Source organism: Herpailurus yagouaroundi, unplaced genomic scaffold (genome assembly GCF_014898765.1).
Source record: "Herpailurus yagouaroundi ecotype Mexico unplaced genomic scaffold, PumYag 213, whole genome shotgun sequence".
Lineage (NCBI taxonomy): Eukaryota > Metazoa > Chordata > Mammalia > Carnivora > Felidae > Herpailurus > Herpailurus yagouaroundi.
Genome location: NW_024412444.1, coordinates 4975277 through 4996637, shown reverse-complemented (window position 1 = coordinate 4996637; position 21361 = coordinate 4975277). Strand labels below are relative to the sequence as shown.

The 21361-nt window shown below is 47.7% G+C and overlaps 1 protein-coding gene across 5 annotated transcripts in view; it reads right to left on the bottom strand.

The window, feature by feature from the left end:
• Nucleotides 1–4904: 4904 nt before the first annotated feature.
• Nucleotides 4905–21361, bottom strand: part of PRICKLE2 (prickle planar cell polarity protein 2) — a 332250-nt gene continuing 315793 nt past the window's right edge. For all 5 annotated transcript variants that reach the window (XM_040454532.1, XM_040454537.1, XM_040454535.1 and 2 more), the window contains one exon: nt 4905–10984. In XM_040454532.1, the coding sequence (XP_040310466.1) occupies nt 10110–10984 (875 nt within the window). In that variant the 3' untranslated portion in view covers nt 4905–10109. The remainder of the gene's footprint in view (nt 10985–21361) is intronic.

The window sequence follows — 21361 nt, the reverse complement described above, 5'->3', positions numbered from 1 at the left end:
TCTCCGTCTGAAAACTGTTTCCTCACCTGCAAACACTAGCACGTTGCCAGCAGGCTAGCACTAGGAGTCATCTCCTTTCCTCCAACAGGAAGGAGTGCCTGGTCCAAGTTGGCTAACCAGAGGGTTTTTTCCAGAGAACAAGGGGGGATGGCCACTCAGGAGCTGTGGGGGGCCACAGATGTCCATGAGCTCCTCAAACGCGCAAAAGCAAAGGCAGAAGACTAAGGAGACAACTGGAGGAAAACAGGTTCAAAAATTGGGATAGAACACTTTTGACCTCTTGCTGGCTTTCCTCTTCCTGGTTCCAGGCTCTCATGAAGAGGCTCTCCTTAGGTTCTTATACGACACATAATACTCTGCAAAGAAATTCTGTTTCCTTATCGCTCAAGTTACCTTGAGGTAACTTTTGACCACTTGAAATCCAAAGAAGGTGGCCTAAGACACCTGCCTTTTATGGCCCCAATTCCTCAGGGTATCGTGTTTACTTTCGGATACTTCTGGTCTCATCTGTTGGCTAACTTGTTGCGTGTTAATGGCACAAAGTTGCCCATCAGCCTTGATGATCTGTTTTCTCTCTAGAATCACCAACCGAGCAGGGCAACGAGTACCTGCTAGTATTTTGCTGAGAAAGCTCTTAAATCATCTCCTCTCCCGCCGGGTATGATTGTGTCATTTAACGGTTTAACCACCTCCCCCTAAACTTCAGCCTGTGTTTGGTTTTGATTATTTATCTATGGCATCCTCCCAGAAGCTTTCGTTCTGGGGCTCTAGTCTTGACATCTCTCTCAGACAAAATTAGTTGTATTTAGAAGTTGCCCTGGCATCGGTTTTCCAGTGGGGCTGCAGCTTCTCACTGGGGGCCAAAAGTAAACCAGTGTCCACACCTATGGTAGATAAACATTTGAGAAGCCTCTTCCAGGGTGAAGCTTTGTAACACAAGCTGGACCGCATGCAACACAAAGGGCTCTCGGGGGCGGGTTTCCCTTGGTGAGAGAGGCTCAGAGCCCTTTCTCCCAAGGGTGGCCTCAGATCCCTGAAGGTTTATGAAAAATGCAGTTTGCTGCTACAAACCTGCTGAATCAGACTTTCTAGGGATGGGGCGAGGACCTCTGGAATTACATAATTACTACCTAGGTAATTTTGATGCATGGAACCCATTGGCTCTGAGCCGAGAGTCGCAATTCTCAGATCCAAATATAATTGTTAGACTGTATTCTGAAAAATTAAAGTCAGTTAAACTACACTTCTATTTGTGAAGAGTGTCACTCCTGGGAAAAACTGAACATATCTCAGATCCTCCAAAATTGTATTATAAGCCCCAGGCTCAGATCTTTCCATCCTGACCACTGGGATCGATATCAGATTGTCCTGAAGTGGGTGGGACTGGCAGCCATGTACTTTGTTTGCTTTGGGAGAAGACAAACAGACAAACATAGGTTAAGGCAGAGATTCGTCATGTGCGGTCCTTAGCTCTGCTGGACCGGAATGACTGGAAAGACCTTATTAAAAAAGCATATTCTGGGCTTGACCCCAGAGCCACTGAACCAGACAGAACGTGAGTAGGACTAGGAGACTGGCTTCGTTTAGTAAATTGCGGGCATTTCTTACACGTGGTAAAGATGCAGGCCTTCCTGGGATGTCGCTAACTCCTGTTTAATGCTTCATTAAGATAAAATAAATGAGGCCGGGATACCAATGGCATCTACTTTCTGCTACTCTTTGAGTTGTTGATGATGACGATGGATAGTAACGGCAGTGACAGATAACGTTTCAAGCTCTTACGGTGGCAGACACAGAACTAGGAGGTTGACCTGCATTATTCCTGTAAACCCACACAACTCCATTACGCTCCCATTAGTGAGCTAAAAACTGAGGCTCAAAGAGGACCGGCACACTTTCTGAGATGACACAACAAGTGGCCGAAATGGGATTAAACTGCTCAAGGGGAGCCAAATAAAAGGTGTGGGAGCTGCCATTCAGAATTCATCCTTCGTGTATATATTTTTTCAAGTTTTATCTTTTTTTGGGAGAGAGAGAGAAAAGGCGTGAGTGCTGAAGGGGGAGAGAGAGAGGGAGAGAGAGAGAGAATCCCAAGTAGGCTCTGTGCTGTTAGCACAGACCCCGACACAGAGCTTGAACTCACGAACCAGGAGATCGTAGCCTGAGCTGAAGTCGGACAGTTAACCTAGGCGCCCCCATCCTTCAATGTGTTAATTAGGGTTGCAAGGAACACTTGAGTGCAAGTAAGAGCTGATAAAAGCACGGGTGGCTCAGTCGGTTAGGCGTCCGACTTCAGCTCAGGTCATGATCTCACGGTTTGTGGGTTCGAGCCCCGCATCGGGGGGAGGGATTCGGTGTCTTCCTCTCTCTCTGCCCCTCCTCCACCCGCACTGTGTGTCTCTCTCAAAAATAAACATTAAAAAAAAAAGTTGATGGAAGTGCATGATGTAATGATACACAAGCACAGGGTGTGTGAAGGACCTAAATCGCGTGCTGATCCTAGAAGAGTACCTCTAGGGCAGGAAGTGGAATGTGTTCAGAGGTGAGGAAGTCCCAGGGACCAGCTCCTGTGGGTCACATGTGATCTCCCTGGGGTCACATGCATCTGTATTCTTGGTCCTGCTCTCTGCCTGAGCTTCTGCTCCTCCATTCTTCATCCTACCCTGATGCTTGTGGGTCCTGGCTGCCCTCCCTATACATCCTCCCGGCTTCAGCCTGCATTGCCAACAGCCTCAGTCTCTCAGGATTCCTTAGTTTACATTTTGGAGAGAGGGAACCTGGTCCATTTTACTGGTTTGTGTTATATCACTTATAGATTGCTGGCTAGGTGCCACTCTCGACTCCAATCATTTTGGCTGTAGAGGAGGAAGAGGGGGGTCATATAGTGAAACCATGGCTCCCTGAGGGCCATGGTCCCCAGGAAGGTCTGTGAACAGAACAAGCATGGTAATTGTCATTTCCAACACAACTCGAGTCTTCATGCAAAGGCTCTCAGAAGGCCTTAGGAAGAAGGAAGTCCAAGTCCCCGTGGAATGCCAAGGGTGGGTGACGATATTTGTTATTTCAGATTTCATTCCAGGTGGCAAGTCGAGTTTGTAAGCTCCTTTACGGTAAAGTTTTGTTTGTATGTTGCTGTATCCCAAGCACCTAGCACAGTGTCCAGCATTCAGCAGGTTCTCAATATTTGTGGAAAGAACGTTATCACAGTTTTCCAGCAGCTCCCAGATGTCATGGATCAGACACGGGAAAATCTGATTTACATACTGCTTTGGTCCTGGCTCCTAGACACAATGAATGCCACCCTAACCATAACATATTCGTGGACACAATTCCCTAGATGACAAATTTCCTTAAAAGCTAATACGAATATTTTGGAGTCACTTGTTTTCAACTCCTGCTAATAACTGAAAATTAGCCATGTGGCCTGGGTAGGAGTCGGTTTCTAGAATCCTCAAGGAACAGAGATGCTAAGAAAGCAAAACATTTAAGCCGATGGTTCTTGGGGCGCTTGGGTGACTCGGTTGAGTGTCTCTTGATTTTGGCTCAGATTGCGATTTCACGGTTTGTGCGATCGAGCCCTGTGTTGGGCTTTGCGTCAGAATAAACAACCATTAAAAAAACAAAAACAAAAACAAAAACTGGTGATTCTCACCCAGGAGTGATTTTGTCCCCAAGGGATGTTCAGCAATGTGTCGAGATATTTTTTTTTTTCAACGTTTATTTATTTTTGGGACAGAGAGAGACAGAGCATGAACGGGGGAAGGGCAAAGAGAGAGGGAGACACAGAATCGGAAGCAGGCTCCAGGCTCCGAGCCATCAGCCCAGAGCCCGACGTGGGGCTCGAACTCCCGGACCGCGAGATCGTGACCTGGCTGAAGTCGGACGCTTAACCGACTGCGCCACCCAGGCGCCCCGAGATATTTTTTAATTGTGGTAAAATAAAGATACAATTCACCATTTCTAAGTGCAGAGTTTGGTAGTATGTTGTACCAAAAACTGCTAGATTTTTCCTCTTGAAAAACTGGAACTTTATACCCGTTACATAACTTCCAGATCTCTTCTCCTCTCAACCCTTTGGAAATCCCCATTCTATTTTTCATCTCTACGAATCTACCCTTGGTGTCTCAGGTCAGTGGAGTTAGGAATTATTGGCCTTTTTGTGACTGGTTCATTTCACTGCACAGGAGGTCCTCTAGGTTCATCTATGTTGTAGCATGGGACGGGATTTTCTTCTTTCTAAGACTGAGTGACACGGCACGTTGTATGTCTACACCACATCTCGTTCATCTGTTCGTCCACTGATGGACATGTGGGTCGCTTCCACCTTTTAGCTATTGTGGATAATGCCACTACGAGCGCAGGGGCGCTCCTATCCTTCTGAGGCCGTGCTTTTAATTCTCTTCGGTATCTGCCCGCAAGTACGGTAGTTCGACGTTTAAATTAGTGAGAAACTGCTGTAGTATTTTCCACAGAGGATGCACCATCTCCACAGTCTCACCCACGGTATACAAGGGTTCCAATTTCTTCTCATCCTCACCCGCACCTATTTTTATCCTTTAGTTTTTTGACAGCAGCCATCATATGGGCGTGACGCATGGAGAGATTTTTGGTTGTCACAACTCGGAACAGAGGGCACCTACCACTAGCATCTAGAGCGTAGAAAGGTCAGCGATGTTGCCAACCTTCCTACAAGGCACAGGTCAGTCCTCCGCCACAAAGAACGAACTGCTTCTAACCGTCGAAAGGGCTGAAGTTGAAAAATCCGATCCCAACTGTCAGGTTCATCCTCCATAGGAAATCTTACCTCCAGACATGTGCAGCCTCTGTCTTCTTTGTTGAGCCACTCAAAGGCAGAGATTTCAAAAAACCCGGAAAGGGAGGGAGGGCCGAGAAGAATGGCAACATTTCTTTTATTCAAATTTTATTGGAAGTTTACAAATGTATTACAGACATCAGTAAAACATATCCATTTTACAGGGCACGGATCTCAAGCAAAGTGTTCACAACAGTCTCTGGCAGAGCCCACACCAAAGGCCTGTTGCAGACCTTCTTAACAAATGCCTTGACATTCGACACACAACACGGAGTCTGGCCTGCCTCACCTTCTCAGACCCTCTGAGGTTTTGTTTATGCACTTGGAGTTAAAGCGGGAGATGGGCAACGCAATTCTGTACAGGAAAGAATGTGTTTGGGAGAAGGAAAAATGCCAAAGTCCTAATTTGCTAAGGAAAATGAAGGACTTGTAGACCGTAGAGCGTTAAGTCGGGGTCCACGATAGAACGAAAATGCATTGCGGAAACACATGAGTATCAACTAGAGAGGCTGGAGAACAGACCTTGCTAGTGGGTAACTCTCTCCAAAAAAATTCTCAAAAGCCTGGTCAGTGTGACCTATTGAACATGAATGGCCAAGTGCCCAGTAGGGTGAAGGGATGTCTCTGAAAAGTCTCAGGATAGAGCAATTTTTTCTACCCTAAATCACCAGCAATGTTTTCCTACGCTACGTGACTTCCCTCCCTCCTTTTTTTTAATTTCCCTTGGGGAAAGCTAGTTTTGTCAGCAGGAAGTAAGCTTATAAAAGACTATAGCTCCCAATAGTGAGTCATGGCTTATGGCAGTCTTGTGTTGACTGGGCTACTATTATGAGAAAATGAAAGAGGAATCCAATCGTTTCTTGGTCCTAACCTTGACGACTGCTTCCAAGTGGTCAGACAAACCAGTTCGGGTGTCTGCTGAGGCCCCCAAGGGACCAGGCACTGGAGGCAAGGCAAAGCTCTCATTTCTACTTCCCCGGTACTTCCAGAGACGTACCTCAAAAGGTGGCAATCTGAAACCGCCTTCCAAATCAGGAGAGGAGGCTTCGCTGAGCCCTGCAGCCGGAAGGCTGTCCACAGGGCCCATTTCAAAGCCCTGAAGGTGCGAAACAGTCGCTAGCAGCAACTCTTTTGGCACGAAACGGTCAGATAACCGGTTTCATGTTCCACTTTTCCTTTGTCACAGATAGATCCTCCTTCTCAGGCGTTAGCATCTGGTTTCTGTTAGACAGAGATATGCAAAGAGCACTTCTCCTTGGAATTGAAATGCTTGTGTTATTTCTTGTTAGAAGGTGGGATTAGACAAAGAATGAGATGGCCTCTCTTATCTGACCTCTGCAAGAGGATGAACAGAAGGCTGCCTGTAATAATCGGCCAAGAACACGAGAATGGAAAAGGAGGCCACGGAGACTGGTCTTTGTTTTGCTTTAAGAAGTCAGCCTCCACTTTTAGCATCCACCGTGACTTATGAACGATGCTTCCTAAATGGCTGGTGTACCGTTTGGGGGCCAATGGCAAAAGATGGAAAGATACATAAAAACTGGTTCACAGATCAGCTGTGTTATCAAATAACCTCAGTTCTGGTCGACCGATCCTGGCTGGTTGGAGGGTCACAAAGATTTCTGAGGCTGTATCCACGCTCTCTGGGAAAGCACACAGGGACACTTCGATGATACCTGCCCAGGCTGCAGGGACTACAGAGCCTGTGCCACCTAGATGTCATCACCGGCTGCACCTGAGCTCGGCAATGGCAAGTGGTACCCCAGAAGCAGAAAGCCACTGCAGGAGGGGAAGGAAATATAATTTGTTGCAGTGCAAGAAAATCCTACAGAATGTGAAAAGAAGATGAGAAGGAGCTGCCTTCTGGCCCCCTACTGGAAATGTTCACGGGGCTGGCTGAGAGCAGAAAAGAACGACTAGAGATGAGAAGGTAAATGTAGAAAGCAGGCATCGACCAGCCAACGCTAGGAATTCTACCTGCCTTGAACCTGCGCATGACCAGGAAACATGGTTCTGATCTCCCTCACTTCGTTCACCTTCACGCTTGGTAGAGATCCCAGAAGTATATGACAGAAGGAAGGGGGGGTACCTGAATGCCACACTCGATGCCACCAGCCTGCCAAGAAACCTGTTCACAGTATCAAGGGTTGTATGTATTGGCAGGGCCACTCAGGAAACTGTCAATGGCTACTTCTTCCTGGGAAACAGCCAGGTCTGTTGCCAATGAATTGAGCAGCAATAAGAAATGAACTTAACTCCAAAGTTGTGGTTTTAACCAAAAGGCAAGAAGATCACTATGAAGAGAGGTAGAAAAACCAAACAAACCTAAGGCATTAGAGAAGAGAGGAAATTAGGAAAAGAGAGATTACTTTTCTAGAACAGTCTACTGAGGATAATATGATGATCTACGAAGAGGTGACTGCAAGCCCCACTCGCAGGCAAAACTTGACCGAGAAGAGCTCATGGTTATGCGGGAGGAATCCGGTAAGGACCCAAAGTTCTTGCCTCAGAAAAGAATGCATTGAGTGTTTGGGAACAGGATTCTGTGATGTTACGTTTAAGGTATCACGTAGAGGTGTAATTCCTAACACAGTGACATCCTGCTTTCCCCAGGGCACTCACTTGGAGGTCCCGTCATCTTTGTGACGATTTAACCGTCCTCGTGGGCATTCTCTGTAAGGTGCTTGGCTGCATGTGGGGTGGGGAGCAAGGATAGAAAACATGGAGGTGACCTTGTTTACACACAGTGTGGCCCTGAGGCCTGCCTCTCACTACATCTCAAGCTCGGACCAGTTCGGCTGCCGGACGCTCCCTGCACCGCTAGATCCGAAATCCCTTATTCCTCCCATCCCTTGTCGGGATATGGTTCCGTGTTGATTTCTGGCTACCATCTTCTCTCTGCGGATGGTGGCTAAAGCCTCATCTGGGGAAAGTAAGAGGTACTCTGAAAAGGATGGAGTTAGAAAGCAGCTTTTTTTTTTTTTTTTTTTTTACCAGGAGAATTTCTTTCATTGGATTCCAGGCTAGAGAGGACAGACGTTATTTTTCAGCTGTTGGCTACGTTAAGCGATCTACTTTTGTCTCTCTTTTCTTTTTCCAAAATGCCTTTTTATTCTCGTCAACCAAGGAACTCAAAACTCCACATTGGACTCGCCCGATTTCTACCAGAAACCGGCCACTTCAGTAGCATGGTGCTGCACAGTATTTCTTAATCAGTTTTGCCAAGCAGTTTACAAACTTACTATACAAACGTAATAGAGTTAATTCTCCGGAGGCTTGGATAATTAATGAAGCATTTAGATAATGAAGATAGCATGCGGAAAACAGCCACAACCAACATTTGCATTGCTTTTTTAAAAAATCAGTGACAATGACAAATGTCATATTAATACCTGAAAAGCAAATTATTTGTATACATCCTGAACGGAGTGCCATTTCCACATCCTGTATCGCCTTCTATTCCCCAGACCCATTTGGGATGGTGTCTGAAAAGCCACTTTTCACATTCTCTCCATAAGAAAATACTAGAAAATATTAACTACTCTACTGAAAAGAGACCACACTCACCTCACCATGGCAGATGGCCACTGAGATACGCCGTGTACTACATCCACAGTACATCTCACTAAAGGTGGGTCCTCCAATGGATTATTTCAACCGCCACAATCCATTAAAAGGAGGAGGAGGATGGAACAGAAAGCAAGCGCTTCATTTTGAACCGAAGCAAGGTAGGAAGTTTTTTTTTTGTTTTTTTTTTTTTTTTGTTTTTTTTTTTACTATAAACAACACAACCGCTAAATGTCTTCTTTAAGCAAACTCACTTTTGAGCCCATTTTCTGTCTGACCAACAGTCCCCAAAGTTCAAAATGGAAATCCCCTTCTCCACAACGGTTGGTTTGCAAGGCCATTACCCTGAAATCTCCTGAGCAGCTCCCTCTCCTGGGTAACCCAGACACTCTGGTTACGGGGTGGGTTAAACCGGACTCCTTCCACAAGCACTGTGGGGTTATTCAAGGTAGTGGTCACCGCTAGTCTACTTCCTTTCCAGAAGTTCTTTGCTCTGACCTGCCTTCATATTCCCCTTCAGTCTCTACCCTTGACCTGCTTTCTGCTTTGAAACTGCCTTGTTCCTTCTCCATGCACGGCATACAATCTGCGTGTGACCCCCCGTCACTCCCAGAGCCCCTCAGAACCCTTCTGCCCCTACATGTCTAACGCCTAAGTTTGCACTGAGGACAACCGGTTGTCAGGCTAAGGCAGCTGTTCCGTCTGCCTTGGTAAAGGAAAGCAGATAATATAATCCAGGAAACATGAGCACCAGAAAATAACGCCACGTTCAACACAACGTCATGCGGACATCACACAACGGCACCACTCACGGGCACTTTCACTATCCCCAAGGGACAGGTCAACAGTGAGCAACTTCAGTGTTCCCAGCAGGGATGGCGTTTCTCACGGGACTTGACTGACACTGGTTGGTTTCTCTAATTGGCAGAAGTTACGTTTGCAATTTTAATAAAAATTACTATCACTTTGCAGAGAATAAATTCTACCCGAGGGTGGGAGCAGACCTAAGGATGTCTCTCCTGAAGATGGAATGGAGCATAGAATGCTTTGGGTGTAATAGTTAATTTTTTTTTTTCAGCCACAAAAAGCCAAATTGAATAAACTCCTTTGAAAAAGGTCTCACTGACATGTAACAAATTTGTATAGAAAAAAGAAAAAACAAAACAAAACGGTGGTCCTGGACCACCTCTGAATACTACTCAAAGACGACGCTGGGTATGCATGCAAGGCTTCACTGAGTCCTACGATATAGAAATTCCTTTGATATTACAAAATACAAAAATATTTTATCAGAACTCTCATTTACATTGCATTTACAATGGACATGTAAATAACTTAGTCTGGGGTCCTGGCTAATAAACAAATTACGTACTGGAAAAAGGGTCCTAAAAGTAAGAGAGAGCCAGAGAGGATATAAGCGAGCGGGAAACAACTTGCCATCTTGCGAAAGGCGACTCAACACAGACTGACGGGAAGGAGGTGACCAACTCTGGCCTCCACAGAGTCTATAGCGTTTCCAAAGTGAAATGTGCAAATAATATTCAACATGCCGAGAACTGCGACTACCTATTGAGTCAGTCTATGACCTTGCCTCCATCAACTGCCAGCGTTTCCCTCTTCTCCTCCAGCAACCACCCCCCCCAAAAGCGCTTTACATTTTAAAACAGTGCAAGTTTCTGACTTTACATTCTTAGCTCCCATCTTCCCCCATTCCCTGACCCCAATCGTATTAGGAAATGATACAGTTTTTGCTCTTTTGTCTTTTCCTGCTGTGCACCTGTCCCCTGCCCCCTAACGTGGAAGACTTGGGGAGGCCGTAAGAGCTGTATTTGTGCAACAGCTCGTCGCTCGTGACGTAGCGCAGGCGGGCGGGCTGGGGAATTGGTTCTCCTAGGAAATAGCCCTCGTTGTCAGACTCCGAAGAGGAAGAGCAGGTGGAACACCAATCATACTCGGTGAAGTAGGGTCCCCATCGCTCCCCAAAGGCATTCTGCAGAGCCAGGTCCGACACCGTTCTCGGGCACTGGCCGTACAGGTCCCGGCGGGAGCCTTGGCCCAGGCTCTCCTGGAAGCTCCGCTGGCGCATGAACTGGTCATAGTCCTCCCTGGCTCTGAGGGGGGGCCTTTCTTTTAACCGGGAGATGGCCTCGCGCTCGCTGGCCAGGTGCAGGGCGTTGTCGGAGCGAGAGCGCCGGGAACGCCTGGACCGGTGAGGTCGGAAGCGGCGAGTGTCATCACGGGAGGTACTTCTCCTCCGCGTGCGTTCGCTCATGGGCTGGATCCTCATGCCGTCCTGCCCTGGCAGCTTGCTGCCTGCCATCCCTCCATCGAAGTCAAAGCTCTGGTGCATCCTTCCGTGGGACTGCAGGTCTCTGTACCCGATGGGGTTGCCGAGCTGGTGGAGGTTTCCCTCCATCTCCTGGTACTGCTGGGCGGAGAGCAGGCTGCGGACGGACTCTGCGCTCCGGAACTGCATGGACGAGTTTAGAGTGCCCATGTTGCTCAGCTTCTCAGAGACATTCATTCCAGAGTCTTTGCTGAGGTCAGGCATGGAAAACCGGGACAGGTGCTCCTGGCGCTTGGCGCCACCATCTGCGGACAGGCCTGGCGGGACGGGGAGAGAGAAGAGAGGACCGTGGAGGTTAATACGAGTTGCGGTCGGGTTCATCTGAACCACCATCTACCCAGGATCGCTGCACACGGCTCTGCAGCTGTACACGGCACAAGAGCTCTCTTGGAAAGCACGTGGGAGGGCTTTCCCCATTCCACGCTGGGGGGGGGGGTAGTGTCCACCCAGAGAGGGCACCTGGTTAAAAGGCATCCATAGAGATGCATTTTATTAGTTGCTAATTCCTACAAAGGCTCATCGGAGTTACTAAGAGTCCACTGTGCCTCTTACGCGTGATGCTTCCTGTGTTTAGAATTTCTACAAAGGGCTTCAGATAACTCTTTGATCTAACGCTGTGCTGTAAGTACGGAGGACAGATATTCTGGACGCAGAAGGTTTCAGCTGCAGAGGCTGGGCCATGCCCAAGCAGTTCCTACCGACACGGAGCCTCGTATCTAGTCCCATGATACCAGACTGACTCACTTTCCTGTTGGCCTCCAGCAGCTTTCTCCCGCGCCCGCTGTCCCTAAGCCCCATATCTCAAATGTCTGGAACACTAAGTGACTCCCTGGGTGTACACAGAGGGATATTTACTCTCTCAGGCTGCTGCGGGAATGACTGTTCCCAGGGTTTTAAATGGGCCCCTAACGGCCAGAAGATGTGAGTGGGGCCCTGGGACACCCCTTCTTTCCCTGGGGAGGCACTTTTAAAACAACACCGTGACCCTAATGTTTGAGAAAACAGCGGGTACCCCCAGCAACGGCCCTGCAGTTCCTAAGTGCCGTCACTGGCACCACTGAAATAAAAGCTGTTTTGCAGATAGCGGGAGATTCTTGACTTGAGTAACTTCCATCTTGCCCATCCTAAAGCAGCAGTCTCTAAAGAGACGCTTAAGAGCAGACCAGGTGGTAAAATCTCAGCATTTTCCACTCATTATCTGTTGGAAGATGAGCAGTTCTGCCATTGCTAGAAAACATGTCTCTGGATTGCAATGGCCCATTATGACGCCTGCCACTGATTATTCTTCCCTACCTGCCGGGACCAACAACTTCCATGTCCCCGACAAAACTAATGGTAAGAACACTTCGAAAAACTACTTAGCAATATCTATTGAAGCTAAATACATACACATACACACACACACACACACACACACACACACACACACACGGATTATCAACAAAGCTGCTTTGAACATCTGTGTCCGTTTTTGTGTGTGTGTGGACTTCATGTTATTTCTGTTGAGTATACAGAGTGGAAATTATACGACTTTCCATTGCTTCTCCTCATTATAGACCTAACAGGAATCAGTGCACAGGTCCAAGAAAACGTCAAAGAGTGTATTCAGAGAATATTTTACAATAGCCTAGAACTAGAAACAACTCACATGTCAACTAATAGGAAAAGGGATAAATAAATCGTGCTAGTTTCTACCATTCTCCCTTAAAAGGAATCAGAACTCTGGAGGGATGGCTGATTCTAGGACAGGGGAAGGGAAGGTATGAGCCTGGAACATCTTGTTATGCCAGAAAGGAAGTGTTACGAATGAAAAAGAATTTTTTGAAAATCACAAAAAAAATTTTTTTAAAGTTTATTTGAGAGAGGCAGAGATACGGGGCAGAGAGAATGGGACAGAGAGGATCCCAAGCAGGCTCAGGGCTATCAGCACAGAGCCTGATGTGGGTCTTGAACTCACAAAACCATCAGATTGTGACCGGAGCCAAAACCAACAGTCAGACGTGTAACCGAATGAGTCACCCAGGTACCCTGAAAACTGATGGAGGTTTGCCCGAAGGACACCAGGCACAACCTCAAGGGGCCCCCACTAGCCAAAGCTAAGCAATTTGAGCCTCAGATCATTGAAAACAGTAGTGATTCATAAACCACTGAAAAAAGAGGAACTCATGAGTCCATACCGGTAAGAGATAAACCCATCAGTAAATAGACGGGGAAGGAGAATAGGTTCTCGCCTGCAGTAGAATGCTGAGCAGAGCAGAAGGAGTGCACACAGAAGGGGTGCTGCATTTGGAAGATCATCATTCCGTAACCATTGTAGGTAATGATGGATTTCGTGCGAGAGTCAAGGCATGCGCAAGTTTGGGGGTAAAATTTAATGGGGAGGCAGGATATTTGCATGGTGTTAAGTGTTTTTGCACGCACTTACTAACTGTAAGGGAAATTTTAGTAGCTACACATGGAGAAATCACACAGCACTTTGACCAGGAGATCAAACTTGACCTTGCCGATGAGGGGCAGCTGGATACTGTGGGCCACCCAGTGTATGCCCTAAGAAGTCCACGTTATCACTCATGCAGTGTTCCAGCCAGGGAGACAGATCCTGAATGTACTCAGAAGGAAACGTCAGGGAAACTCCCAAAGGAGGAAAATTCTATTAAGAAAAAATGGGACTATATTCTTGAATCATTTTTTTTTTTCAGTATCATAAAAGTGTGAAGGAATATTCGACACTAAAGAACACTAAGGAACCAGGGCAATGGTATAGAATACACGATCCTGGACCAGAACCTATTCCGTAGTGAGAATGTCATGAAGGATAACTGTGGAGAAACTGATGAAAATTGGGACACGGGCAATTAATAAGTATGCTAAATTTGCTGTGTTAATTTTGATAACAGTGATAATTATGGTAATGTTGGAGAAGATCCTTCCTCTTGGGAAATACACATGGAAGTATATGGTAGTAAATGGCCGAGGTGGATGCAACTGCCTCTTGAATGGGTCAGAAACAAATTGCGTGTGTGTATGTGTGAACAAGAGAGAAGCAATGATAAAACGAATAGGGTAAATTGTTAGTCATATGTGAATCTAAGTAAAGAGTACATTCTGGTTATCGTTTGTTTCATTTTTGCAACTTTTCAGTAAGTGTGAAATTATTGCTAAATAAAAAATCTCCTGGGGCGCCTGGGTGGTTGAGTTGGTTAAGCGTCTGACTTCGGCTCAGGTCATGATCTCGCCATTTGTGAGTTCGAGCCCCGCGTCAGGCTCTGTGCTGACAGCTCAGAGCCTGGAGTCTGCTTCGAATCTGTGTCTCCCTCTCTCTCTGCCCCTCCCCCGCTTGTGCTCTTTCCCTCTTGAAAATAAATAAACGTTGAAAAAAATCCCCTGAAATTTGTGGCATATGATGCAATGGTTTTCAATGCCTGGGGAAGCTACTGGGGCTGGGGGGCGGGGGGTGGGTGGTATATGCTATTGGCTTCTAGTGGGCAGAGGCCGGAGAGATGTTGCTAAACATTCTACGATGCACACACAGGACAGTCCCCACAACAAAAATGATCCAGCTCCAGATGTCAGTAATGGCACAGCTGAGAAACCACGATAGATGGCATCCCCCACAACAGCGAGAATGAACGACTACACCCAGCCACAGGGATGAATGTCACATAGAGAATGCTGGCAGACAAAAAAGAGTACGTGCTGTGTGATTCCGTTTATATGAAGTTCAAGAACAGCCCGAGGCTGTCTATGGTGGCTGAGATCAGGACAGAGGGAAGGGACATAAAGGAAACATGGAGGGTGCTGGAGATGTTCTGTATCTACATCTGGGTGGTGGTTAAAAGGATACACACAGGGGCGCCTGGGTGGCGCAGTCGGTTGAGCGTCCGACTTCAGCCAGGTCACGATCTCGCGGTCCGTGAGTTCGAGCCCCGCGTCAGGCTCTGGGCTGATGGCTCGGAGCCTGGAGCCTGTTTCCGATTCTGTGTCTCCCTCTCTCTCTGCCCCTCCCCCGTTCATGCTCTGTCTCTCTCTGTCCCAAAAATAAATAAACGTTGAAAAAAAAATTAAAATAAATAAATAAATAAATAAAAAATAAAAGGATACACACAGAAAAGTTCCTTAAGGTGTGGATTTAATATTTGGTTTCCTCTATCTTAGGTAAGCCACGCCCCAGTAAAATGGCATAAAAACAAAGCAGGGCTCGCATTAAGGAGCCAAATTTAAATGTTGGATATGCCTGTGGAGAAAATATTCTGCCAACCACCATACTTTCCAGTCATATATATTTTTTAATTCCATTACTGGGGTAACTGGCAGGGCAAGAGGGGATGAGTTCTTTAACTCCCGCTTTCCCCGCTGCTTATCTCTGACACACACATCATAAAAGCTGATTTACAACAGCCTAATCACTTCCAGAACTGCCCCAACCTGAAGGCGGAGAGGACAGGACAGGACAGCAACCAAGGATGATGAATGAGTCGTCGGAGCAGATGAACTCCATGCAGTAGGGAAGGAAAAAAATTCTTCAAGAATCACCGGGAGAAACAAAAGCTACACATGTGTGGGCACAATCATCTTTGCCGGGCTTCCTCCTCAAGCCCTGTTATAGAATCAGGGTTGTTATCAACAAGCTAGCAAAGTACCACAAATCCCCAAACAAGCTGTTTTCCTGACCCTGACTTTTGTAAGTCTCCAAGTCAAGCATTTCTGAGAACATCCTGCATGTGAACAGATTCTTATTTCCATGAGGAGGGTGTAACGTGAAGGAGGGCAGTTTCAGCACCACTGGGAGGTGATCTGGCCCTGTCGTGTTGTACTTCTGTGTCCTGGGCAATCTCAGGATAACCTTGACCACCTCGACCCTCCTCAGAAAAAAAAGAACGCTCTGTCAAGTACAGGAGGCTCCCACTGTTCAACCCAGAGCCTAATGTCACTTATCCCAAACATAAACTATTCTCTCGGGGACATGTGAATGGGACTGGAAATGCTAGATGCTCACTGTGGACATTATCAATACATTTACTTATTTATTAATAAAGTTTCTTGTTGACTAACTCAGTGTTTGCTCCACGGTCTTCCTGCATGCAGGACATGAACAGAATGGCCAATGTTGTCCACAGATGAGCAACCATCATGTACCTGCCTCTGAACAGGGTGGCTCTGTGGTTCATTTCATTCTTGGCAAAATCCAGAGTCCTCAGGCAGCCCTCAAGGCCCTCTGGTCTCTCAAAGATCACCCACTAAACCCTCATCCCAGCTTCCTTGGCGTCAGCTGTCCTTACACACGTACCAGAAAGCTCATCTCAGCCTCTTTTGGAAAACACTCCCCTCTGCACTGCTGACTTCCGCTGACCATAAAGGCCCTCACATAAATGTCACCTCTTCAGAGGGAGCCACCCTGATTGCTCTTTCTAAAGGAGCAGGTTGTCCCCCCAACAACCAGTCACTCCGCAGCCTTGACTTTCAAGGTTCCCACCCTGACTTGTTTTCTTAAGTTCCTTCATATGTTTGCAAGTTGAATGGGTGCCTCCTGGGAGCAGGCATCACGTCCCCCTATTCACTGGACTCCCCTAGAACTAGGAGTGAGCCTCCTTGCTGCTCAATCAATATGTGTGGAATTAAGGTCAACGAATCCTTATGCTGCCCGCCAGGAAAAGGTAGCTACCCTCTGACCTGGAGTGGGCCAGGACTTAACAACCCACTCTAATTCAGACGGGTGGGATGCCAGCCATCAGGACCAGAAACACACGGTCACACCTGTCAATCTCATTGTCTGCGATGCTTCATTTTGCAACCTACCATCTGTGGGGTTTCTCCAATTTTAAAGTTGAAGAACGTGTGGTTTATAATTAGCTCCTCGATCTGCACAAAATGTTTTGGGCTTATTAATCCCAGCTCTGGAGATGCGTTTAAATCACCAGCTTCCACGCCTCCAGGACTATCACAGATCACACTTCAACTTGAGAAACCGTCCTTTCCTCTCTCTGCGCGCTGAACTGGAGAGCCACTTCCTGGCTGGCAGCAGGGGGGCAACGTTTGAGCCTCTAGAGACACATCTCCAAAATGGGTATGACAACAGTATCTGAGTTTGGGAGTTGCAGTGACATAAGATGAGGAGAACAGTACTTTTCCTCGTTAAGACTCATCACAACGGTAGTAGGTGTGTGCCATGTTTCTTTGATCTTCAACTTCTTGGCTAGTCTATAACCTCCAAGATGGCAGGAACAGACTCCTGTTTGTCAACCCTCATCTCACCACCTCGTATTCTGGTACTTTATATGCTGGAAGAGAGTAGTAAGAAAGACCTCAAACTCCCCAAGTGAAAGGAAGCAGGCCCCAAGAATTTTATACTCAGCCACCTGCCAAGGTAGACAAATACTTGAAGGTGTGATCGTATGACTGAATGAGTCCTAGAATGATGACCCACACAGGCCACACGGCAGTGTTCACTGAAGATGGGCCACTGTTCAAAGAATCTGTGGCTCCCGACTGCAGTTGGAGACTGCTTCTCCACATAGATGAAATACAACTCTTTCTTCCGTTTGTGCGGCAGGACACCCTGTGTCAGATCACTGCATATAGACAGAATCCACCCCAATGGAGGTCTAAAATGCTCCTCTCTCCCGCTGCCAGAGACCCACCCTACTTTTCTTGCTGCTGAGCCCCGATGTGTGCATGTGAATGCCTGCAAGCAAGGTGTGGTGTGGGAGGCAGAGGCTGCTAACTAAATTCCCCAGGGAGCCCTTGGAGTCTGACCCCACATTTGATGATCACAGAGGTGATCACAGAGGCCCAACACATTCTGGAGACCCTGGCTGCCAGCCTATCTGCCAGCATGAGGCATGGATGTTAAGGCATTCTCCTCTCCAAATAATGCAGGATTTGTGAGGAGTGCTACATGGCCTCAATTCAGCCTGGTCCCAGTGATCTGTGTGGCCGGGAGCCACACAAACACCCAGGGACTGCAGTTTTCTGTCGGCATGCATGGCCCTGGCCCCAACAAGGAGAGGTCCATGTTGAATTTAGCCTGCGATTCTCTATGGTTTAAACCATCAACGCAAAGCTACAGCCAGGATGCTCTAAGCAATGCCAGCATTTCAGGCTGAGCAATATCCCCTCACTGCAAACATAAGGCCTCACAGAAGTCAGTGACAGCAAGAAAAATCGATACCTCCAAAGAATGCCCTGGGTCTGACGGAAGAGAAAGGCAATCTTTGCGGTGTTTGTGCTCTCCATTTATTCCGAGAGCAGAAGAGTGCTCAAGACCAGAGAAAAGACCACGCGGACTGCAAGGTAAGATTAGCCCTTTGGTACATCTTTCCGTTCCTTATTTATTGCCCTTTCTAGTCCTATTCCTACCCCCCTCAAAGAAACTGGCATACAAAGACATCGTTGTTTCTGCCAACTTAAATAACGCATTTCATTTTACAGTTCTGTGCAATAAACGAAAGAGTAACTACTCACCTTAGCCCTATAGACATTTATGACTCGCACGTTCAGTAAGGTTTTCCCTATATGACTTTTTTTTTTCTTTCTGAAGCAGAGACATGAATCGGAATGGTTTAGAATAGGGGTTTGCAACCTAGAGCCCATGGGCCAAAGCCAGCTCACTGCGTGTTTTTGTAAATAAAGGTTTATTGCAACACAGCTACACCTATTCATTTGCATATTGTCTAGGGTTGCTTTCTCACTACAGTGGCAGGAGTGAGTAATTGTGACAGACTGTATGACCTACAAAGCCTAAAATATTTATTACCCGGTCCTTTCTAGAAAGAAGTTTGTCGCCTCTGGTTTAAAAGGCAAATGTGCTGTGAAGCTGTAGCAGGCCTAAGCATCCCCAAAGTCATGTGCTCTACATGGTCCATCAGAGCATGCAAAAAATGTCTTTGAGGTACAAGTTGATTCAAGTGTGTGGGGGTAAGTTTGATCAGGTCCCTTGGGGTCCTTTTTCCAACTCAGTCAATTGATTTCATCAACACTCAGAATCCCAAATTGGCAACATCTGGAGAGAAGCTGTCATCCGGGCAGTGGAGTTTAACCACCACCAAATGTTCCTTAGTGACAGGGCACGGAATGTTCGAACAGAGTAGGCTGGGGAAAGCGGTGGGGCAGGAACAGAAAGAGAGGGAGAAGGAAAAGGAAAGGCAGGGAGAGATTATGAGCACACTCAAAATCCCTGGCTGCTAACAGCGGGACCTGGGACGAGCGGCCATGGCACCCTAACCAGACTGGCAGAATCCCAACCTGCATTTGCACCAGAGCCACCCTGGTGATTCACATGCCCCTGAGAGTTAGGGCCCCACTGTGCCAGAGCCGTGGCCGAGTTTCAAGGACAATCTTCTCTGCAACGAAAGGTGCTTCTACCCTAGGAAACCCCACACCCTCAGAGACACTGATTCAGAGTCTCTCAACTTTGGTGCTATTTGCATCCTGGGCAGGAGGATTTTTTTTTTTTCTTTTTCTGCCTGGGGGCTGTTGTGTGTTGTGTGATGCTTAGCACCAACCCTGCTTCTACTCACTAGATGCCAGCAACACCCCCCTCCAGTTGTGACAACTCATCTCTAGACATTGCCCAATATCCCGCGGGGCTAAAACTGGCCCAGCTGAGGACCACTGCACAAACAGATCTGATCCTGGAGCTGCTGCTGACCACAGGCTAAGAAGCACTCTGTTCCTGATCTTCCAGCGAAACTGGGTTAATCCTGCTCTACCCCACCCCGCAAACATGAGCCTGAGCACCAGACACGGTGGACACGTTCTCTTTCCAGAGAAAGATCAGTGCGTTCCATGAGGTTGGGGGTGGTGTATCTCCCAAATCGGGGAACTACGAAGTTGTTTGCTCTCTAAACTCCCCTCCACAAACCCACTCCTGACAGTCTGTCTCTCCCGCGGTGGGCGTTAAGAGTTCCCTGTGGTTAAGGCCTTCCCTGTCTTCTTTTCCCTCCCCCATTTGAAGCCTTTGGAATCTCAAGCCCTTGATGCAGCTCTCTTACTTCCTTACTCTGGCCACCAGCCTGTCTAGTGGGTCCCAAGTGAGGAGGTGGTCATGAGTGCTTACAGTCACGTGTCTGCCATCTGCTCCTGTGGTTCCAGGAAAAGTGCTGGCAGACGAAAGACACAATTTCCTTCAGCAGCTGCTGCCGCGAGGGAGGCTGAGACGGGCTGGTGGGGAGAGACGCCCGCTTCTGACTTCACGCCTCCCCCGTGCCCGCCTGGATCCCCCTCGAGGGAAGGGCCATTTCCCCATCCCTGACCACTGGGGGAGACTGGCCCCAAATAAAGCACAGCTGCTTGACAACCAGCTGGTTGCAAAGGCGGCCACGACCCATTCGGGTTTCCCCAACAACAGAGTCGGTGGTTTTTAGCAGCATTCATTCTAGAGACTTGCCTTTGAGCCAGAGTGGCTGAGAAGTGACAAGTGTCACAATAGGACTAAAAAGTCGCTTTTCTTGCAGACCCAGGAGAGTTGAAAGGAAGAGCCTGGTCGAGATCAAAACTCTGATTCGACTGGAGGTCCCTTACCTTCTATCTGCGGAACTGCTCCTTAACTTCCCAATAAAGACCAACGTGTAAAAGGTAGTGAAGGGAAAGACCAGGAAGTGACATTTTTAGAAACATGTGGGGTCAATTTTAACTCCTTTTCAGCCCCGTGGGGGATTGTGGTTGTGTAGCCACAAAGCCCATCGCTAATTGAAAGGATGCGTAAAAAATTCAAACCAGGTGAAGATTGTTTGCCAGGGTTTGCTCTGGGCTCACACTGACCCCATGCTGCTTTCCAGAACCCATTTACCCAAGTCAACGGGCAGACCACACGGGAGTCTGTGCTCAGGAAACACTTGACTACACGGCCCAGAAGCTCAGTGGCTCCCCAGCGGTAGGGAGCAGACAGCCGGGGACTTGGAGACCCATCTGGTTTCTTCAAAGATTCTAGATGAAGTCCTAACACTGCCAGGCTCTGTGAGCAAGGCCATTTCTGGTGACACCTCAAAGGGATATTACACTATAGAGGGAAGAGAGATAACTCAATCAGGAGGTCAGTACAGCCATTATAGAGAGTAATCACAGGAGGGAGGAAACACAATGCTCTGACAGGGCCAAAAGATTAGCTCTATCCGAAAAGAGTGCTGAGAAAGACCCCTGTGATGGTGGTGACAGCTATCCTAACACCTAAAGGACCTACGGGCACCTGGGTGGCTCAGTCAGTTAAGACTCTGGCTTTGGCTCAGGTCATGATCTCACGGTTCGTGGGTTCGAGCACCACGTCGGGCTCTGTGCCGACAGCGTGGAGCCTGGAGCCTGCTTCGGATTCTGTGTTTCCCTCTCTTTCTGTCCCTCCCCCGCTCATGCTCTATCTCAGTCTTTCTCAAAAACGAACGGACGTTAAAAAAAAAATGTTAAAGGTCTGAAGGAGACAGCCTCACCAATAGTGGGGAAAGGGCTCCAGGGCAGATGGAACACTTCGTACCAGGAAAAGTTCCTAGTACTCTACGAAGTGAGAAAAGGGCAGTGTGGGAGCCCGAGAGAGGTTCTTCCAGGCCACCTTGGCTTTGAAAGTATCCTTCCCGTGCCTGTAGGCAGCTTTAATAAAGCACCTGCGTGGCAGCACAGGGGCGTGGAGAGGAGTACTGGCTTTGTTT